This window comes from Brassica napus, chromosome C5, assembly GCF_020379485.1.
Source record: "Brassica napus cultivar Da-Ae chromosome C5, Da-Ae, whole genome shotgun sequence".
Classification (NCBI taxonomy): Eukaryota; Viridiplantae; Streptophyta; class Magnoliopsida; order Brassicales; family Brassicaceae; genus Brassica; species Brassica napus.
In genome coordinates, this window is record NC_063448.1 from 11,436,018 (window position 1) to 11,456,727 (window position 20,710).

At 36.7% G+C, this 20,710-nt stretch overlaps 6 protein-coding genes and 1 non-coding gene across 9 annotated transcripts; 3 read left to right on the plus strand and 4 right to left on the minus strand.

Moving 5' to 3' along the window:
- Window positions 1-199: 199 nt before the first annotated feature.
- On the minus strand, window positions 200-2,563 carry LOC106347081 (myosin heavy chain IB). 2 transcript variants are annotated; one of them, XM_013786574.3, is made up of 9 exons: window positions 2,462-2,563; window positions 2,197-2,319; window positions 1,791-1,871; window positions 1,615-1,703; window positions 1,444-1,518; window positions 1,242-1,306; window positions 1,081-1,146; window positions 577-993; window positions 200-481 (listed from the first exon to the last, which is right to left on the minus strand). In XM_013786574.3, the coding sequence occupies exons 2-9, from the start codon at window positions 2,317-2,319 to the stop codon at window positions 390-392; spliced, it is 1,008 nt and encodes a 335-aa protein (XP_013642028.2). In that variant the 5' UTR covers window positions 2,462-2,563; the 3' UTR covers window positions 200-389. The 2 variants fall into 2 exon arrangements, with proteins under 2 accessions (XP_013642028.2, XP_013642027.2); XM_013786573.3 differs by having other exon boundaries at window positions 200-493.
- BNACNNG49470D lies at window positions 2,196-4,836 on the minus strand. Its single transcript, XM_013786575.3, has 5 exons — window positions 4,537-4,836; window positions 4,349-4,451; window positions 4,051-4,212; window positions 2,462-3,876; window positions 2,196-2,319 (listed from the first exon to the last, which is right to left on the minus strand). Exons 1-4 carry the CDS (start codon window positions 4,785-4,787, stop codon window positions 3,694-3,696), a joined length of 699 nt encoding a protein of 232 aa, XP_013642029.1. The 5' UTR covers window positions 4,788-4,836; the 3' UTR covers window positions 2,196-2,319; window positions 2,462-3,693.
- A 26-nt stretch (window positions 4,837-4,862) lies between these two features.
- Window positions 4,863-7,458, plus strand: LOC106347083 (pentatricopeptide repeat-containing protein At1g20230-like). The gene has a single exon (XM_013786576.3). The coding sequence runs from the start codon at window positions 5,032-5,034 to the stop codon at window positions 7,312-7,314; it is 2,283 nt and encodes a 760-aa protein (XP_013642030.1). The 5' UTR covers window positions 4,863-5,031; the 3' UTR covers window positions 7,315-7,458.
- Window positions 7,459-11,723: 4,265 nt separating this feature from the next.
- LOC125587079 (zinc finger BED domain-containing protein RICESLEEPER 2-like) lies at window positions 11,724-13,412 on the minus strand. Its single transcript, XM_048757212.1, has one exon. It carries the CDS (start codon window positions 13,410-13,412, stop codon window positions 11,724-11,726), a length of 1,689 nt encoding a protein of 562 aa, XP_048613169.1.
- A 472-nt stretch (window positions 13,413-13,884) lies between these two features.
- Window positions 13,885-13,957, plus strand: TRNAK-CUU. The gene has a single exon. It is a non-coding gene; the product is annotated as a tRNA-Lys (tRNA).
- Window positions 13,958-14,046: 89 nt separating this feature from the next.
- LOC106347084 (V-type proton ATPase subunit B3) lies at window positions 14,047-17,620 on the plus strand. 2 transcript variants are annotated; one of them, XM_013786577.3, is made up of 15 exons: window positions 14,047-14,182; window positions 14,342-14,432; window positions 14,624-14,679; window positions 14,765-14,863; window positions 14,971-15,030; window positions 15,139-15,250; window positions 15,335-15,543; window positions 15,803-15,931; window positions 16,040-16,177; window positions 16,307-16,457; window positions 16,536-16,618; window positions 16,737-16,784; window positions 16,864-16,917; window positions 17,013-17,096; window positions 17,194-17,620. In XM_013786577.3, the coding sequence occupies exons 2-15, from the start codon at window positions 14,381-14,383 to the stop codon at window positions 17,377-17,379; spliced, it is 1,461 nt and encodes a 486-aa protein (XP_013642031.1). In that variant the 5' UTR covers window positions 14,047-14,182; window positions 14,342-14,380; the 3' UTR covers window positions 17,380-17,620. The 2 variants fall into 2 exon arrangements, with proteins under 2 accessions (XP_013642031.1, XP_013642032.1); XM_013786578.3 differs by having other exon boundaries at window positions 14,066-14,182; window positions 14,323-14,432.
- Window positions 17,621-17,808: 188 nt separating this feature from the next.
- Window positions 17,809-20,156, minus strand: LOC106347086 (probable prolyl 4-hydroxylase 3). The gene is made up of 8 exons (XM_013786579.3): window positions 19,776-20,156; window positions 19,591-19,678; window positions 19,350-19,447; window positions 19,133-19,230; window positions 18,886-19,015; window positions 18,588-18,775; window positions 18,400-18,489; window positions 17,809-18,075 (listed from the first exon to the last, which is right to left on the minus strand). Exons 1-7 carry the CDS (start codon window positions 19,973-19,975, stop codon window positions 18,416-18,418), a joined length of 876 nt encoding a protein of 291 aa, XP_013642033.1. The 5' UTR covers window positions 19,976-20,156; the 3' UTR covers window positions 17,809-18,075; window positions 18,400-18,415.
- Between the last annotated feature and the right edge of the window lie 554 nt (window positions 20,157-20,710).

The window sequence follows — 20,710 nt, forward strand, 5'->3', positions numbered from 1 at the left end:
CCAATCAGCACATCATTGAGGCCGAACGCTTAAAGAGATTTTTCTTATCATGTTCAATGCTGTTGAGAATGAAAAGTATGATAGTGATGAAGCATTGAAGAAGGCTTGCAACTTGAAGACTCCATCAAGTTTTGATCGAGGGAGTCGAATAGATACCATGAATCCAAATTTCCAATAACTCAAAAAAGAGAGACAAAACTGGAAAAATAGTCTGGAAACTTGCGAAATCTCAAAGGCAACATCCATGAAACAAATGAACATATTATATAACCTAAAGGCAAAAATCAAAGAAAGAAATTATGCTACGGCAACATCTTGTCTTTTTAATGGACAGAGAAAAGATAGAGAATGAAGGAAAATAACAAAGTTCATTCAACAACACCAGTCATTTAAGCAGCTGCCTGAATCGGCGGTCCATTTGATCTGTTGAAACCACCACGACCTCCTCCTCTTCCACGACCTCCCCTTCCACGGCCACCTCCTGTTTCAACAACTTTTTCACATTAAAAACTAATGGGTCATACTGATTAAAATCATTATGTATTAAGAAACTGGGATTTTAAAACATCATCGTACCACGGCCCTGAGGAGGAGCATCATGTCCATAATCCTGTTGAGGAGGGGCAGGATTGTATCCATAGTCTCCTCCATGTTGTTGAGCTTCGTAGTATGGTTGGGAACCATTGTATCCTCCTCTTCCACGACCACCACGACCACGTCGTCCTCCTCTCCCGCGGCCTCCTCTTCCTCTACCAGATGACCGCTCAGGCTCCACACCTCCATCATCATACTCATGATACTGTGGAGGAGGAGCATTGTTTCCATAGTCTCCTCCATCTTGTTGAGCTTCATAGTATGGTGGAGGTCCACTGTGACCTACTCTTCCACGACCACCACGTGCTCCACCTCTCCCGCGGCCTCCTCTTCCTCTACCAGATGGACGCTCAGGTTCCATACCTCCATCATCATACTCAACGTTCACATATCCCTCGCCTGACACAAGCAAAACCACAAAATTGGAACGCTTGTCCACAGCTGAAGATGAAACAAAGATTTTGGGAAAGGAAATTGCGATCCTACCTCTGCCACCTCTTCCCCGACCACCCCTTCCTCGGCCTCTTCTTGCTCTGCCTCTTGGTGATCCATCTAAAACAGATATATAAAGATGATAAAGCCAATAAAAAAAAAAAGACAAGAAGCAGGGAGCTTGAAAACATTCATTTAAAGAGAGGTTGTAATACCTCTGCCTTCGTAATCAATCTCAGCTAATGGCTTCACCATCTCAATAGGAATCGGAGGCTGGTATCTGCAATATTATTTAGTAAGTTACCATTAGCATTAGAGACAATGTACCTCTCTACAAAGAATCCTGCTTGAGACACAGAACCTTTGTGATTACAACAAACAAAAAAATATATAAACAACAGGGTTGAAAAAACTCACCCAACTGAGGATGTGTTGAGCTCCTTCTTCGAAAGTGTTATCGTGATCAACGACACATGCCTTGTCGTCTCAATTCTTCAGGATAAAATAACAAGAAAATTAATAACCAAGATTAAGAGCACGGCAATGTAATAAGAGTCCTAACACAAATAAAAATGTCAATCAACTTACGGAAGAAGGCCTTCCTCTTTAGGCTCCCAGGTATCAGTTATGTCTGTGGATCCAATAGATGTGTGCTGGTGAAGACCAGGAATCCTTCTCTGCAATGATTATTACAAGAAAATGTTCAGATACAATAGAGCCCCCACATTTGTAATCATGACCAGACGAACCACACAAAAACAAACCTTAATCAACTCAACAATGTTCACACTCTTGTTGATAGCTCTTCCCATTGCCTTGAAAATAACTTCATCCGATCCTTTTTCCTATATTATATATAAACAAATCCCGTTCAGACGCAAGCAGGACAAGTTTTGTGATAAAAATCGGAATCAAATACAAGACTACACAATTATATATTTATCGACAGAATCATTGTAATAACCTAACCGCACCACAGATGACGACATAACTAATAAGACTAAAACGGTACAAATATTACGACAATCACATAGTTAAGACACAATTACAAAAATTCGTGTTTGGATTTTCTACTGAATCAGACACGAAATGCTACTTAATTGTCCGAATAAATAATAAAACCATAGAAGAAACTGAATCAAACAGATTCAACGAAGAAACACACAATACCTGAAGAAGAGCCATGGCATAGGTGATGCAGTTTCGCGCCCTACCGGTACTGGTGATGCGAATCTCGTTCTCAGCAATCGGAGTCTCATCCTTCGGCTTCGCAACGCGCTCATACATGTCCATCTGAACAACAACACACAAAAATCAGAAGAGCCCTTCTCAGAAACAAATTCGCTCACGAAGGTTGATACAAAACTGATTCAGAACAGGCTTTTCTTATAACAGGCTCTTCTTATAATCCTCACGAATCGATTGAATGATTTACCTTGTGTGACTGTTGGGGTTAGATCCTTGGAAACCCTAGTAGATTCGGATAAGCAAGGAATTAGACCGGTTTTGTACAAGGCGCCCTCTCATATATAACAGCCGCACCAGTGAACTGCCCTAATTGATTTCCGGTTTGCAAAATTTCACTTTTAACCGGTTCGAACTGAACCGCGGATAGGACATAATTTTCCTCAGTTTTGATTTATCTCTTTGTGAAATTGGGAGCATATCATAGTGTATTAAACACGAACTTTTTAATTTGCTTCAATTCAACCTTTACGGAAATTAATGGCTACTTGTTTATTTAATGTTCTTTTATTCATGAAAGCATTGTCTCTTTATGCTATAAATAATAAACCAATTAACAAACGAATATCCCAAATCGTATTCCTACAACTTTTTCGGTTTACCTGCTCCGGTACCGGTTGGCCAGTTTGTTAAAATGGTCAAGCTCAAAATTCGTGGTGAAGTGTATGATTTCCCTAGAAGATTATCCAACTAGACAAAAAGGAGCAAGAAATAGTCAAGAGATGGTGGTTCTCTGTGGGCTCAAGAAGTCTATAAATGGACTTTTGGACTTTTTCATACAAGATATAAATAAAGTGTTTGACAAAACCCACATCTTACTTGTAATGGCAAAAAAGAAGAAGGAAAAATCTCTGTTCTCCGTATCATAATCAAATGTCATCATCTCTATGTACTGTATAAGTGACTTTCATTCTATAAAGGTAGGTTTGGAAACGAAAACAAGAATAAATCTATCAACCATTGCATTTTAAGCCTAAACAATTGATTAACTATTTTAGTAAGCATATTAATGTTTTTTTTATAAAAAATTGAAAACTAATTACCATATGTTAAAACTTTGGTCAAATATTAAAATGCATATAAGATACTGAACACTATAATTTTGACGTGCGGATATTTTTTCATTTTATTTCTTAATTCATATTAGTATGTAATGATTTGTTTTATACGTTTTACTGTTTTTATTATTTTATTATTACGTTTTCGAGTTTAGTACAATAAATTCTTAAAATAATTACCATATGTTAAAACTTTGGTCAAATATTAAAATGCACATAAGATACTGAACATGCAACTGAAAATTTATACACGCATGATTTTAAGCTTCTGTGCAGTTGAGATTATTTCTTTACAGACAAATTGTGGAGAATTAAATATGTCTAGTACATTATGTGCGAGTCTGAGGCAGCATAAAAAGCACTACTAGTACGATGGCTGCGTTAGGAATGAAAGGAAGGTGTCCTGTATCTTTGCTTCTCGTGGTTTAACCAGAGGATCAATGGTGTTTTTCCATCCTTCAAAATCTATGGGAGAACCAGCATCGGGCAGCTCGAACCCATTCACATAGAAGGTTGGTGTTGCGGAAACTCCTCTTGAAACGCTATACTGCAAAACATAACAAAGGCAAAACAATCTTATGGAGGGAGTGGACAAAACTTATTATGAAAACTATACTAACGACAGAAAGTAAGGCAAGGTACTAGAACTCAAGCTTATACTGCAAGTCTGCAAACTAAAATAATGACCATTGAGTAGTGACCATGAAGCTGAAGGGATCACCTTGAAGGAAACCCTAGTGGCAAGATCAGATTTTGAGTTGCGGAAGCCAGATTTAAGAGGATAATGAAATGAGCTACCTAATGTAACTGTCCCCAGTTTGACTAATTTGTCCACAACTGCAGGTCTTGGCATGTATTGTGTTTGCGAGTTGTAGAACAACGCCTGTTAAAACAATAAACCATAAGTAATGACCATAGACAAGGGCATCATTACACCACAGCGAAACAGAACCGCCGATATAAAATTTCCTCTGTTTGATACATTCAAAGTTTGGATTTTAAAATAACACTAATCGAACCTGGTGCTTGAAGATCCCTTCCAGCAAACTGAACGTGGCATTGGCGTTTATGGTATTCACAATGTGTAAGGCCTGAGATACTACAAACGCATTGTCATGGAACCTGCATTATCCAAAAAAAAAACACGAAACATAAATTGTAATAAGACGGAAAATCAAATAGGAAGACGAGAAAATCAAACACTGACGGCAACGGCATGAGGTGAAGAACAAGAGCAACGCGAGATCCGTAGTGATCAACCGCTAGCTTTAGCGGTTCCCAAGCGTCTCCGCAATCGGGGCAAACCGGATCAAAATACGCTTCGATAAGTATCGTATCCGGTTCGATCTTGCGACCCGGTGGATACACGAATCCATCGCGCCTCGACGGAGGTAGTTGCTGCGCTTCTACGCTTGTTCCGACGAGCAAAGCAGCGAACAATAAAGCCGTTCGAATCATTTTTCGCTCTCCCTCTGTCTCTGGATCGATTTCTCTTACAAGAAGAGATTAAATAAGAAATCAACGGCCAACATTACTCGGAAGCTAAGTGAGACCCAGTCTTTCATTGCTAGCCGTTGATTTCCAATTTTGGTGACGTGGCGTACATTGTATCTGATTTTCATTTTCAGCCGTTGTTTTAATTATACAAAGTGATTAATGTTAAGCGGGAAAGTCTTTTTTTTTTTTTTTGTTTGTCAAAGCAATGACAAAACAAGTTCTTCCACTGATAGAGAAGATCCCTCAAACGATCCTTGGATTCTTAGAATCTTCTCCTTCGTGTTGGTCTTCTTCTCTATCAAAGACGACGCAAGCTCATGCTCGTATACTCAAATCCGGAGCCCAGAACGATGGCTACATCTCCGCAAAGCTCATCGCCTCCTACTCGAACTATAGCTGCTTCGACGATGCGAATCTCATCTTGCAATCGATTCCGGATCCAAATGTCTACACTTTCTCGTCTCTTATCTACGCCTTAACTAAGGCGAAGCTTTACTCTCAATCGCTCGGCGTGTTTTCTCGGATGTTCTCTCGCGGGTTGATTCCAGATACCCACGTTCTTCCGAATTTGTTCAAAGTCTGTGCTGAGTTATCGGCTTTTAGAGCTGGTAAACAGATTCATTGTGTAGCGTGTGCGTTGGGGTTGGATGGGGATGGGTTCGTTCAGGGTTCTTTGTTTCATATGTACATGAGGTGCGGTAAGATGGGTGATGCACGCAAGGTGTTCGATAGAATGTATAACAGAGATGTTGTGACCTGCAGTGCTTTGCTTTGTGGGTACGCGAGAAAGGGTTGTTTAGAAGAGGTGGTTCGTGTCCTCTCTGAGATGGAAAGTTCTGGTATTGAACCGAATATAGTGTCTTGGAATGGGATTCTTAGTGGGTTTAATCGTAGCGGGTATCATAAGGAAGCAATGGTGATGTTCCAGAAGATGCATCATCTGGGTTTCCTACCTGATGAGATTGCTGTTTCAAGTGTACTGCCTTCTGTTGGAGACTCGGAGAGGCTTGATATAGGGAGGCAGATTCATGGGTATGCGATTAAACAGGGTTTGCTGAAGGATAAATGTGTTATTAGTGCGATGATTGATATGTACGGGAAGTCTGGTCATGTCTATGGGATTATAGAACTTTTTGAACAGTTTGAGCTGATGGAGACCGGGGTCTGCAATGCATGCATTACAGGGTTGTCGCGAAATGGTCTTGTTGACAAGGCGCTTGAGATGTTTGCCTTGTTCAAGGAGCAGAAGATGGAGCTAAATGTCGTGTCATGGACGTCGATCATAGCTGGATGTGCACAGAATGGGAAAGATATCGAAACGTTGGAACTGTTTAGAGAGATGCAGGTTGCTGGAGTGAAGCCAAACCGTGTAACAATCCCTTCAATGCTTCCAGCCTGCGGAAATATAGCAGCATTGGTTCATGGGAGATCGGCTCATGGATTTGCTGTACGGGTTCACCTCTTGGATGATGTTCATGTAGGGAGCGCTCTGATTGACATGTATGCCAAATGTGGAAGAATCAACATGTCTCAGGTTGTCTTCGATATGATGCCCACGAGAAACTTGGTCTGCTGGAATTCGTTAATGAGTGGATACTCAATGCACGGGAAGGCCAAGGAAGTCATGAGCATATTTGAATCTCTCGTGAGAACCAGATTAAAACCTGATTTCATCAGCTTTACAAGCTTATTATCAGCATGTAGCCAAGTAGGTTTAACAGATGAAGGGTGGAAATATTTCGGCATGATGACTGAGGAATATGGGATTAAACCGAGGCTGGAACATTATTCTTGCATGGTAAGCCTTCTTGGACGCGCAGGGAAGTTGCAAGAAGCATATGATTTGGTAAAAGAGATGCCTTTGGAGCCAGACTCCTGCGTCTGGGGAGCTTTGCTAAACTCTTGCAGACTTCAAAACAATGTAGACTTAGCTGAGATCGCAGCAGAAAAGCTTTTCGGTCTAGAACCCGAAAACCCAGGGAGTTACGTTCTCTTGTCCAATATATACGCAGCTAAAGGCATGTGGGCAGAAGTAGACAGTATTAGAAACAAGATGGAGAGTCTGGGGCTGAAGAAGAACCCGGGATGCAGCTGGATCCAAGTGAAGAACAAAGTGTACACGCTTCTTGCTGGTGACAAGTCTCATCCGCAGATAGATCAGATAACAGAGAAGATGGATGAGATTAGCAAAGAGATGAGGAGAGCTGGTCATCTCCCAAATTTGGATTTTGCTCTGCAAGATGTGGAGGAGCAAGAGCAAGAGCAGGCATTATGGGGACACAGCGAGAAACTAGCAGTAGTTTTTGGTCTTCTGAACACACCGGACGGTACACCTCTTCAGGTTATAAAGAACCTTAGAATATGCGGAGATTGCCACTCAGTCATTAAGTTTATATCGGGCTACGCAGGTAGAGAGATCTTCGTTAGGGATACGAATAGGTTTCATCACTTTAAAGATGGTGTTTGTTCTTGTGGAGATTTCTGGTAATATCTTAAGGGATTTTTTTTTGCTATTAAAGATGTTGGATCATCATCAGTGGCGGAACCCGAAATTGTTTTTACTGGGGTCAAAATAAAAAATTATTCATAAATTTTTAAAAGTTAAAGTACATTACAATTCATCTATTCTTTATTTTTATCACAATTTTTTATAAAATTTAGATTTTTATTTGAATAAACAATAAATACAACCACCTAAAAACCAAACATCATTAAAAAACATTGTTATAATTTCTAACATTTTAAATATTTGTATTTTAGGAACTGATGCATTATCTATTAAGAATAACAAACTAAATTACATATTTAAATACATAAATTATAAATATAGATCTTAAATTTTCTATGAGTTTAAATCATGTCCTATCTAACTTGATATAAACACAAAAATATGACCTATAGATACTAAAGTAAATTAGAACGTAAACATGTTTTACTTGTCTTTTTGTAGTGAATAGTAAAATATATGAAAACAAAAAACACTAGCAAGAAAAATAAAACAAGCAACGTAAAAAATTTGTTGACATTTTTTTTTAAATAAAAGCTATAGAATTATCTACTATTTTTATTTTAGATAGTCCTTTGTGGATTCATATTAGAGTGGATTCAAATTAAAACTGAGCCCAAAATGAAGTGAGCCAACACCTAAACTTAAAATAATTCTTTGATTATTTTGTCTTTGGCGTTTTATTCTTTGGGGGGTCAGTTAAAAATTTATGCTGGAGTCGCAAACAAAATTTATACTAGAAAAATAAAACACAGAATTGTTTTTATTTAGGTGGGGTCAGCTGACCCCCTACCACCTTACTAACTCCGCCCCTGATCATCATGTTGTTTCTACTATACAAGCTGACTAGGATAAGATCCGCGCCTTGCGCGGGATTAAGTTATTATTTTTATTATATTTTGGAGAATGAAACAATAGTTTGGCTTCATTTGGATTACGGGTGTTCAACCCGGATATCGGGTTAGTTTCGGTTCGGTTCGGTTCGGTTCGGTTTTTTTCGGTATTTGGTTAGTAAAATATAACTACTATTCTAAATCAATATTTACTTTGACTTTAGTCTTTCACATACTTTTGAAAGATTTCAACTGGACGACTAAATTGATCAGCCAATCTTGTTGCTTTAAATCATTAGTGTTTATATATATATATTATTTAGTTTGAATATTTATTAAATAAAAATTCATATGCGTTATATTTTATGATCATTTGTAACTTATTATAACAAAAAAATAATCTATTGATCACAAAATTTTCAGAGTGGGAATATTCAAATTTCTAATAATATATAGACATTTTGAAAAATTAAAATATAACATATAAGAAAAAATATAATTGTTTTTATTATATATTTAATGTGATTTTTTAATATCTTTCAATAATATAAAATTAAAAAAAAGAACTAAGACACAAAATTGTTATCAAATATTTATTATTCATAATAATTAATTTTCATATATACGTTAATCATATTAGGTAATTTCGTAGCTTCTAATTAAGGAAAGTGCAAAAAAAAATTTGGTAGATTATTTATCAATTAGATAGTTAGTTTAATAAAAAATATAATGTAAGTCAAGATGGACCAACCTATTTTTCTAAGAATAATATATTTTATATAGTCATTTATTAAATGAGAATTTATAATCATACAGTTCTATGATCATTCATATCATTTTATAACTGAATATTTAAATAATCGATAACAAAAATTTCAATGTGAAATCTTTAATAAGTTTATAATTTATAAATGTTTTTGAAAATTCATTGAAAGTTTTAATATTAAAATATTTATGTAATCTTATGGTATATAGTATAATATATATATATATATATATAAATATATATGTTTTATTATTAAATGATATTTTTTACTCATATGGTTTTAAAATAATGTGTATCTTCTTATAATATTAAATAAAAGTTCATATTAATACAATTTTATGATCATTTGTAACTTATTATGACAAAAAAAATAATCTATTGATCACAAAATTTTTAGAGTGGGGATATTCAAATTTCTAATAATTTATAGACGTTTTGAAAAATTCATAATATAACATATAAGAAAAATTATAAATGTTTTTATTATATATTTAATGTGTTTTTTAAATATATTTTAATAATATAAAATTTAAAAAAGAACTAAGATACAAAAATTGTTATCAAATATTTATTATTCATTATAATTAATTTTCACATATACGTTAATCATATTAGGTAATTTCGTAGCTTTTATTTAAGGAAAGTGCAAAATATTTTTTGGTACGTTATTTATCAATTCGATAGTTAGTTTAATAAAAAGTGTAATATAAGTTAAGATGAATCAACCTATTTTTCTAGGAATAGTATATTTTGTATAGTTATTTATTAAATAAGAATTTATAATCATACAGTTCTATGATCGTTCATATCGTTTTATAACAAAATATTTAAATCATCGATAACAAAATTTTCAATCTGAAATCTTTAATAAATTTATAATTTATAAATGTTCTTGAAAATTCATTGAAAGTTTTAATATTAAAATATTTATGTAATCTTATGGTATATAGTGTTTAATATATATATATATATATATATATATATATTTATTTATTTTATTATTAAATGATATTTTTTACTCATATGGTTTTAAAATCATGTGTATCTTCTTATAATAAAAATGTTAAACCAATTGATCATTAATTTTTAACATAATAATTTTAATAGTTTTAGTCATTTATTGTCGTTTTTAAAAATTCAAAATATAACATATACGAAAAAATCTAAATTTTATTTTTATAGCTAATTTGATTGTTTAATTTATTTTAATAGTATAAAATTAAACAAAAAATGATGGAGGAGATATACATTGTTATCAAATCTTTATTATTAAACTCATTAATTGTCATATATATATTAGTCATTTATGGTAATTCCGTAGGTTTTATTTAAGGAAAGAAAATATCAAATCATATCATTATATCATATAGTTTGACCAACTTATGTATCTAACAACATATAAAAATCGAATGTGGACCTACTTATTTTTCAATTGAATGTAATTGACTACCTAATTGAGTGCCACCTATGCATTGGGGCCTCTTTTAATTAATACAAAATTGAGGTTACATCTTTTCAAATGTTCCTCAATTAATATATAAGGGATTAGAAGCTTATGAATGGTAAACCTACAGAAGATATTAGCGCTGCGATTTCGGTTAACCGAAACCGAACCGAACCGATTTTTCGGTTTTCGGTTATCCGGAATTTTGGATTTGATTTCCGAAGAAAACCGAATTTTAATTCGGTTCGGTTCGGTTCGGTTCGGTTATCGGATATTTATTTAATTTTATTTAATTCCGAAAAAACCGAAAAAAAATATTTCAAAAAAAAACCGGTTCAAACGGTTATTTCGGTTATTATCGGTTAATCTCGGATATCGGTTATCTCCGGTTTACACGGTTATAGCTCTGTTTTTACCTGCCAAATCAATTAAACCAAGCAATCAACAACAAAAAAAAAACCTCAAAACCAACTTATAACCAAGTTTAAAAATCCAAAAGAGATCACTCTCAAACATGAAAACACACAAAAAAGACAACAATCTGAATCTATATCTCTTTTCTAAAGATCAAAGATCAAAGTTTGAAAGATATATAGATTCATGAAGTTCAAAACTCAAAAGGGTGTTGTCCAAAATAGAGAGATAGATAAGTTGGTTTTGAATCTTCCAAGTTCCAAGTTCTAAGCCACTCCAACCTACAAGTAACAAGTTCATCAGTAAGAATACATGTAAATATGTAATAACCGATTAGAGAGAGACAAAAAAATAGAAATCAGAGAGAGCAACAGGTTACCTCTAAGGATCAGATTCATTAGAAATTTTCAAAGACTCTACATAAAATCAAATGCAGTTAGAACTTAAGACACTGAGCATTAAAAAATATAAGGAAAATAGTTAAGACTTAAGAAGATTACCTAATGATTCATGAAAATCCAGTTCTTCAAACATCTGAACCAAGCTTGAAACCTTCTTCTCAGCATGGATGTTGTTTCGAAGCCACTGTTGTAAGCAGACAAGAGCTTCAATCATGTATGGAGTCAGACAGCTACGAAAAGGATCTAAAATCCTACCACTCGTACTGAACGCTGACTCGGAAGCAACAGAGGAGACTTGGACAGCTAGTACATCCTTTGCTAGTTCAGACAAGACTGGAAACTTACAAGAGTTCTTCTTCCACCAAGATAACACATTGGTGTCTAATCCGAGATTGTTTGTTCTTCTTGGCATTGGTTTTTCCATCAAGTAAATGTCGAGCTCACTACTGGATTCTTCATATGCTGCCTCTGAAACCATCTCTGAATACAAAGAATCTCTGCTCTCATAGTCCTCATCATCGTCATGAGAAATGTCAAACAGGTTGCCAACTCTCAGATTCGATAATGTTGTTCTGACTATCACCTTGCGATTGAGGGCCAAGCTTGCTCACATACTCCTCATACAACGATTTCATCAGTGCTCTTATTGAGGTTCTGAGATGAGCACTCTCCAGACTATCCTTACCATAGAGCTTATCAAAACAGATAGAAGCAAACTGCATCTTGTTTCTTGGATCGAACACACTTGTGATGATGATCAGCGGGTTCATATTGAGAAGTCCATCCCAGTACTTCTCGAACTTGTTTCTCATCTCCTTTGCTTGAATCTGCAGAACCCCATCCCTGCTATTGCTCAGTGCAATCAAGTTCCTCTCGATTATCACAATCTCATTGTAACAAATGGTAGACGTGACTGTCTTGGATGCTGAGAACGCCAAGGTGCAACCAAAGAAGATTTTCAGAAACTTCACTAACCTCTGCACCTCTTCCCACCCTTCTGAAGTAGGAGGTCCAACCCGTTTCTGTCCATTCTCCTCTAACTCCATAAAGTAATCATTATACAATATGTCTTCGGCTTTGAGCTTCTCAAACGCAACCTTGAACTTCAATGCAGCAGACAGCATGAGATAGGTGGAGTTCCAACGAGTTATACAGTCCAAAGATAAGCTCCCTCTACTAACCTTTCCTGTCAGCACCCTCAACTGAAACGACTGCAACCTTGTACCCGATGATCTCACATACTTCACCGCGTTTCTAATAGCCATGACACTCTGTTTGACCTCAGATAACCCATCCCTAACTATCAAATTGAGAATATGTGCACAGCAACGCATATGCATCAATGAACCATCCCTAACTAATGCATTCGGGCCTATCAACCTACAGGTTTCTGCAAACAGTCGTAGAGCCTTATCGTTTGCCTTAGCATTGTCTACTGTCACCGTGAAGACCTTATCTATACCCCAATCAGAAATACATAAGCTCAGATGGTCAGAAATAGTGTCACCTTTATGATCCGTGATAGGCTTGAAACTGATGATCCGCTTCTGCATTTCCCAGTTCCTATCAATCCAATGAGCTGTGACGACCACGTAGCTGTATGATGTCGTAGGAGCCACCCAAATATCTGTAGTAAGAGACACTCTCTGCTTCTCATCAGCAAACAACTGCTTCAACCTAGCTTTCTCCAACATAAACATTTTAAAAATGTCTTCTGTTGCTGTTCTTCTGCAGTGAACTGTGTACATCGGTAACACGTTGTGACAGAACCTCCTAAACCCTTCAGACTCGACAAAAGAGAATGGCTCCTCATTCAGCACTATCATCTCGTTCACTGATCTCCTGAACAAAGTAGCATCATACTTCACAGTTGTCAAAATACCACTACTATCTCCATTTAACACCTGCTGCTTTCCAGATTCGTTGTAGAGTTCAAACATCTTACATCGACCAATGTGATTCTTCATCGCACTTGTCCCACTCTTCTTGGAGTCACATCCAATTGCTTGGCCACAGTAACGGCAGTTGCTGATGCTTGGATCATCTTCTCTTTGAATGAAATGTTGCCAGACGTCTGCTCGGTGGGCTTGCTTTTTCTTTGCAGCAGGAGGTTTATCAGTGCTTGACCTCTCTGAAGCAGATCGTTTCTTTCCAACTCCTTGATCGACATCTGTTTCATTATCTTCTCCAAAGAACTCATGGTTATCTTCACAAGCTGACATCTACAATCGGTACTAACTCAAACAGATAAAGTCAAGATCGATCAAAGATCGTGTTTGAGGAAGAGAGATTAGGAGAGGAGATTAGGTTAAGCCGTTTACGATTTTAGATTTGTCGCACTTAGGTTTGGTCTGATTAGGATTAGGTATATATAATTAGGTTAAATTTTCGGTTATCCATTCGGTTATAGAGAACCGAACCGAACCGATGACCAAACCGATTCATTTTAAAAGCATTGCCGATCGGTTCCTCTCCAATAACCGGACAATAACCGATTCCCCTAAGTGTCGGTTCGGTTCGGATCGGACCACTCGGTTCGGGGCAAAATCCCAGCGCTAGAAGATATTGTGCATGATACTTTCAAATTTTGGTTCATAATGTGTATGTACACACAAAGCAGCTGGCTCTTATTAATAACTCATTGTAAGCTTTATGAGCGGTCAACTATTACCTATATGAGCATGCAATCACAAAGTCCGTCTAGCTCAGTTGGCAGAGCGCAAGGCTCTTAACTTTGTGGTCGTGGGTTCGAGTACCCCGGTGGGCGCTTAATTATTTTTTCCTGAGAAATTTTAATGAAATATCTCCCAAAAAGGACAAAAACTTTTCGATCTAAAAATAAATAATAATTTTTGATTTTCAGGAAAATAATAAATGGTCAGATATCATCCAACCACGTTTTCACAGAGAGCCACAGCATCACAGTTGAATACATCGCAGTTTCTCTCTCTCAATCTATCTCTTTCTCTCTGCTTGAATCGATTCGTTCCAGGTACGTGATTTGTTCATCATCTTCCATCATCGCTATTCGATTACGTCTTCTTCCTCACTTTCACGGGCTCGAATGTTATGATCGGATCGGATCGGATTTTGAATTGATTTGGTTTCATTTTTGATATCGATCTGTTCCAGCCTCGCGTTTTGTTAACAGGGATTGTGGACCGGTTTGATTTGATTTCGATCTGTTACAATGGTGGCTGCTGGAATCGACGTGGATGAAGGAGCTCTCGAGATCGGAATGGGTAAGTAGTTGATTTTTGATTTTTGATTTTTGATCTGTAGATTCCGATCTTGGATCACATATTCTCTAAAACGTTGGTTGACTAACGGATGATGTAGATGGCTTTCTTCGTTGAATCACATATCAATCATTTTCTGTAGCTGATGTTATCTTTGTGAGAGTCTGATTAGAGAATCTTTTGAATTTGTGTAGAGTACAGAACTGTCTCAGGTGTTGCAGGACCCTTGGTCATCCTTGAAAAAGTGAAGGTAGGATCATTGATGACGACAAGCTTTGTCACTGATATATTGAATCCTATCTTTGCTATAAGAAATGTTTATAATGTACCTGCAGGGTCCTAAGTACCAGGAGATTGTTAATATTCGCCTAGGAGATGGATCTATGAGACGTGGTCAGGTCTTGGAGGTTGATGGCGAGAAAGCTGTTGTCCAGGTTCATGGTTCTTCTGTCTTACCCTAACTTGATTTCTGCATTACACTTAAGCACATGTTGTACAGTTTTGCTTGTCCTGAATAACTTAATTCATCTAATGGTTTTAGGTTTTTGAAGGAACATCTGGAATTGACAACAAATTTACCACCGTGCAATTCACTGGAGAGGTATTTATCATAAGCCTTCTTCGCTTAAAACTAAGTTGATTCCTTAAATGGATGGCAGCTTTCAAAGAACTGAGAATTGCTATAATTTTTTTGTTTGTATTGTTTCAGGTTTTGAAAACCCCTGTATCACAAGACATGCTTGGCCGCATTTTTAACGGCTCAGGAAAGCCAATTGATAATGGCCCTCCTATTTTGCCAGAGGCTTACCTTGATATCTCTGGTGAGTGTTTATTTGCCTCATTGTGTGATCTCTGAAGCCAAAGTTTTGTTGTTGTTTTAATTGGCCGGTGAATAATATTTACAGGAAGTTCAATCAACCCCAGTGAAAGAACCTACCCTGAAGAGATGATTCAAACTGGGATTTCTACCATTGATGTCATGAACTCGATCGCTCGTGGACAGAAGATTCCTCTTTTCTCTGCTGCTGGTCTACCCCATAACGAAATCGCTGCTCAAATTTGTCGTCAGGCTGGTCTTGTTAAGCGGTTGGAAAAGACTGAGAACCTAATTGAGGTAAGCATTTGCTCCATTTACCACCACTAAAGTAATTTTATCTTGTAAGGATCATGCTGAAGTGTAAGTGTATATGTGCACACATTCACTTTCTAACTAATGTATAAGGATTTGAGCATCTCTTCGAATCCGTATGACATGTAAAGGGCTATATTTTGTAATAGCATTGACTTTTTAACCATACTTCTGTGGGAATTGAGTGTTTTATTAGTTGGTTGCCTTGTGAAATCCTTTGATCTCTTCCCTTGTGTTTTTCCAGGATCATGGAGAGGACAATTTTGCAATTGTTTTCGCAGCTATGGGTGTAAACATGGAGACAGCTCAGTTCTTCAAGCGTGATTTTGAAGAAAATGGATCAATGGAAAGGGTTACCCTTTTCCTGAACCTGGTAACTTCTTGTGATTTCTATGCTTCTTGCTGTATCTTACATGGTTGATAGTACTATTATATTATACCAATGATGTATTGACATTTATCATACATTCCACTCCAACAGGCAAATGACCCGACCATCGAGAGAATTATCACTCCTCGAATTGCCCTGACAACCGCAGAGTATTTAGCTTATGAATGTGGGAAGCATGTGCTTGTTATATTGACAGACATGAGTTCTTATGCAGATGCTCTTCGTGAGGTTAGTTTTTGTTTCATTTGTCCCATGATTTAGTTTTCACACACCTCAACCAGCATGTATGTTATATTTTATTTTTGGACAACAGCATACATATGTTTTCTGAAGTCTACATTGGACATATTTTTATAGGTCTCTGCTGCTAGAGAAGAAGTACCTGGAAGACGTGGATATCCGGGTTATATGTATACAGATCTTGCAACTATTTACGAGCGTGCAGGGCGTATTGAAGGAAGAAAGGGTTCCATCACCCAAATCCCTATCTTGACTATGCCCAATGATGGTAAAAAGTCATTTCATTCTTCGATTCTCTTCGTTCTGATTGAACGAAACTCATAATATTTCTTGTTGTATTACTCAGACATCACTCACCCTACTCCGGATCTTACTGGTTACATTACCGAGGGTCAGATATACATTGACAGGCAGCTTCACAACAGACAGGTGCGATATGCTTCACTCATTTTTCATATCTGTCGTTACTTTTTCTAATAAACATAAAAAGGTTTCTCATGCATCTACGATGATCTCTGTTTCTTTTTGTTGTTCTTCCTTAAAACAGATATATCCACCCATTAACGTGCTTCCATCACTTTCTCGATTAATGAAGGTGGCCAAACCATTCCATTATATAACCTTGTTGAAATTTACTATGAACTTATTAACTTAACCAACGTTCAACTCTGCAGAGTGCTATTGGTGAGGGAATGACTCGTCGTGACCATTCTGATGTGTCCAACCAGGTTCGCTATCTATAGAATCTTACTCTTCTGAAGTATCTCTCATATTCATTTAGAGTCATCAAACCTAATTATCAATATTCTGTATCAATTTTCAGCTCTACGCAAACTATGCAATCGGGAAGGATGTTCAAGCCATGAAAGCTGTCGTTGGAGAAGAAGCTCTTTCTTCTGAGGATCTGGTACCTTTCTCTACTCAAATCACACTCATGTTTTTATATCAATACTCGCAACAATAATTTACTCATGACTATATCTTCTTGTGTTGTGGTTTTGCAGCTCTACTTAGAGTTCCTGGACAAATTTGAGAGGAAGTTCGTGATGCAAGGAGCATACGATACAAGAAACATCTTCCAGTCACTTGATTTGGCATGGACACTGCTCCGTATTTTCCCACGTGAGCTTCTCCACCGTATTCCTGCCAAAACTCTTGATCAATTCTACAGCCGCGATGCAACAAGCTAAGCCTTTTAAACAGCATCTACATTGCTCCATCCTCGTCTTATTTGAATCATGTTGAGAGAAGAAAAACAAGATTTGCGTGAAAACGAAAACTCAATAGAATTGTGGAATTTGGATTATTCGTTTGTTTTTTCATCAGTGTAATAAAGGTTGTGTAGGTAAACTACGCACGAAAACGCTATTTATAAGCTGTTGAATCATATCTTTTTTGTTGTTGTGTAATAATAATCTATTCCTTCAGACTTTTATTACATCTATGTGCAATATAGTCTCCGCAATATGTTACATATTTGCTCAGTTCTCTGGATATAACATAGAGAAATGATTGTCTGGCTCATGAAGACCTCCAAAAATGAGTCAATGACACAATCCAAATCACGTATGGTACAGGGCCTTTGATAATTTGGGTGTATGAATTTTAAACAGTTCTTATATATGAAGATGACACATTTTTATATGAATAATAATGTTATAACTAATTCGCAACGTATGGCTGGTATAGCAGTGAGCAACAATGTCTATTTAAGCCATCCTAATGTAATCTAACAAACAATTCCCTCTCTTTTGGTATTCTCTACTGATATAATATGAACCTCTGAATCCCAATACACTGAGCCGCATGGAAAAACAAAATCAAACAAACACCAACTCTCTTTCTCTCCAATTTTACACCATCTAGGAAACAGTATACCGTATGTCCTGCCCAACAAAAAAAGAAGAAGATAATGTAAGAACCAGGAGCGAGCACGCGGTACTTTATGAAATATGAACATCGATCACAAGCTTATATAGTAACCCGCACTTTGTGTACTACATATGTCTGTTTGTGTCGTATGGCTAGTGGATATGCTCTAGGAGAGGAAATTAATATTAAATGCACAGAATAGTTGATGTTAAACAGCATTTCATCACTGATGATAGGTAGTTTACTCAAAAAACCTCTAACCACTCTATTGCTCAGACAAACATAAACATAATGGGCAGACTTTCGTTTGAAACTTAAGGGGAGAATGAAGCGATTACCAGCAAATCAAAGACACTAGATTTTGTACTCGCCGACATGCATCCATTTGGTAGATGACCACTTGTTCCCTCTAATCACAGGACATCCACCTAGAATCAATGAGGATATATATTATCAACTCCAAACTCCAATGGTATCGTTAAAAAGGCAAATTTACAAAGGGTGTTTTATATGGTTATTATGATACCATGCAAGCTTGAGGGGTCTAGCGTAGCATCGGGCCTCATGCTCCAGAAGAGCAACGCATCGCCCATTCTAGGCTTTACGGAAAGTCCCTTTTTACCACACGCAGAGAGCTCATTGTACCATGGTACGGAACTAAAATTCATATTGGCAGCAGGAAACACCGTTTCACCGCCTTCTTCAACATCCGACCTGTATATAGAATTAAGAGTTTTTCCTTCTTGTATAAGAGAAAAAGAAGAGAGACAATACTTGATGAATATGGCAGCCTTAAAAAGAATACAGTTAGAAAATCATCTTACAGATACATGAGCATGGTAGCCATGCGTTGACCTCCATTCTTAGTGTTGAACTCGTCAACAAAGTAATCATAGTGTGGTTCATACTTTTGCCCTTCTTCGTAGTGAAGCACTTGAAGTCCTTCCCCATGATCTGCACTTTCCATAATCAATCATCTTTAAGCACATTACGAAATGAAAATAACTCGAAAAGTTGATGTCATCATGTTGGTATTAACTGCTGTTGATCGTTGAAAAGTCACACCCATACCTGCTGGAATAAAGGTGTAATCAGCAATTCTTTTCTCAATGGTCTTAATGATTTTATCCCTTCCTCTCCTAAGGAAAGTCCCCGAGCTTGTTCTCACCCTGATACAATACACAATGCTTGCCGAATTAAAAAAGTCTTTTCTTTTTTTTACTTTTCTCAGACATGAAGCATCATCAATCCAACATCCATGTAGAAAGGAAAGGAAAGGAAAACGAACCTGCTGTCTTTGCTCTTGCCGGTTTGGCTATCAACAACAGTTGACTTCACCATATGTGGTTTGGCAAGACTGATTAAATACTCGCATTCTTCCTTCGACTGGTCACATTCACATCAAATAATATAAATTAAATACTCTCAAAGATTCGATTTTTTAGTTTTCAAACATGCATCAGTTCAGACATAACAGACACTATAACATTCAATGTAATAAGAGTTTCGTTTGAAATAAGAAGACAAACCAAGAAGTTGTGGTAGACGAAAGCTCTGGGTTCCCAAGAGAGCACTTCAGTCCACTGATCTCCTCTCTTCCCAAGTCCCTCCTCACTTCTACAAAATTCAAGAAACCATTTGAATCAAAAACATTCCGACCAAACAAAAAAAAAACTCAGACAGATCAAAGATTTGGACAGAACCAACTCAGCACCTCTCAGTTGCAGCTCGTCGGAAATAAGAGAGATCCATGGGAGAAGATTCGTCGTTGTTATTAATGGGAAGAGAGAAAACCCCAAAGGCCAAAAGCATCAAGAGAACAATCGTTAACATGAAAAGCATAAACAGAACCAGCATCAATGTCGACCATTTCCTCGCCTGTAATAATCTCTGCGACTGTCTCACCTTCGCCATCACCCAAACAAAGATCCAACCCGAACCAACAGAGAGAAACAAAAGTTTGCAAACCGGAGAGAGAGAGAGAGAGAGAGAGAGAGAGAGAGAGAGAGAGAGAGAGAGAGAGAGAGAGAGGAATCGATCGGAGAAGAGAATCACAAAACCCCTGAGAACGAGATGCAGAAACCAAAAATATATATAAATAAAGATCAAAATTTATTTCGCACTTCCCTTTCTCTAATTTTCTGTCTCTGTTCTAACGCCGTGTCTTTACAAAAATATTTGAAATGACATTTATACCCTTCATTATACAATGGTCGGTCGTTGATGGATGCAGATGATTACGTAATTTCAGCTAGAATTGGTTTTTCTCAGCACAATGTTTTGTTTTTGATCTACACATGAAATCGAACCAATGGGCTATGTTGTTGATTACTATATGTATCATCTTTGACTAAACATATAACATTCCTCTCTTTTAATAACATAATAATTCTATTTCCTTAAATAGATAATTGTTTTTAATTAGTATAGATTTCCAGACTGTTTTATAGATTGTTTTCTGTTTATAGTTTTTTTGGTGAGATTTGATATTGGGGGAAGCGGTGTTTTGAATTTTGATTTTCTAACATGTTAGGCTTTTAGCTATGTTTTTACACCTAATCAGAATAATTATTAAGCTAAAAATAAATTGAGATAATTACAAAATCTGGTAATGTAATGACAAAGTTGTTGAACTTAAATCGTACTTTT

Coding starts and splice junctions, on each gene's coding strand:
- LOC106347083 (XM_013786576.3), top strand. CDS start 5,032: ATGACAAAACAAGTTCTTCCACTGATAGAGAAGATCCCTCAAACGATC.
- LOC106347081 (XM_013786573.3), bottom strand. CDS start 2,319: ATGGACATGTATGAGCGCGTTGCGAAGCCGAAGGATGAGACTCCGATT. Junction 1,519..1,614: donor AAAGAGGAAGGCCTTCTTCC/GTAAGTTGATTG, acceptor TTTATCCTGAAG/AATTGAGACGACAAGGCATG. Junction 494..576: donor TGCTCCTCCTCAGGGCCGTG/GTACGATGATGT, acceptor AATGTGAAAAAG/TTGTTGAAACAGGAGGTGGC.
- BNACNNG49470D (XM_013786575.3), bottom strand. CDS start 4,787: ATGATTCGAACGGCTTTATTGTTCGCTGCTTTGCTCGTCGGAACAAGC. Junction 4,213..4,348: donor AAGGGATCTTCAAGCACCAG/GTTCGATTAGTG, acceptor TTGTTTTAACAG/GCGTTGTTCTACAACTCGCA. Junction 3,877..4,050: donor CCACTAGGGTTTCCTTCAAG/GTGATCCCTTCA, acceptor TATGTTTTGCAG/TATAGCGTTTCAAGAGGAGT.
- LOC125587079 (XM_048757212.1), bottom strand. CDS start 13,412: ATGTCAGCTTGTGAAGATAACCATGAGTTCTTTGGAGAAGATAATGAA.
- LOC106347086 (XM_013786579.3), bottom strand. CDS start 19,975: ATGGCGAAGGTGAGACAGTCGCAGAGATTATTACAGGCGAGGAAATGG. Junction 19,231..19,349: donor GGCAAGAGCAAAGACAGCAG/GTTCGTTTTCCT, acceptor GTATTGTATCAG/GGTGAGAACAAGCTCGGGGA. Junction 19,016..19,132: donor TTACACCTTTATTCCAGCAG/GTATGGGTGTGA, acceptor TGGAAAGTGCAG/ATCATGGGGAAGGACTTCAA.
- LOC106347084 (XM_013786577.3), top strand. CDS start 14,381: ATGGTGGCTGCTGGAATCGACGTGGATGAAGGAGCTCTCGAGATCGGA. Junction 16,918..17,012: donor ATTCTGATGTGTCCAACCAG/GTTCGCTATCTA, acceptor ATCAATTTTCAG/CTCTACGCAAACTATGCAAT. Junction 17,097..17,193: donor CTCTTTCTTCTGAGGATCTG/GTACCTTTCTCT, acceptor GTGGTTTTGCAG/CTCTACTTAGAGTTCCTGGA.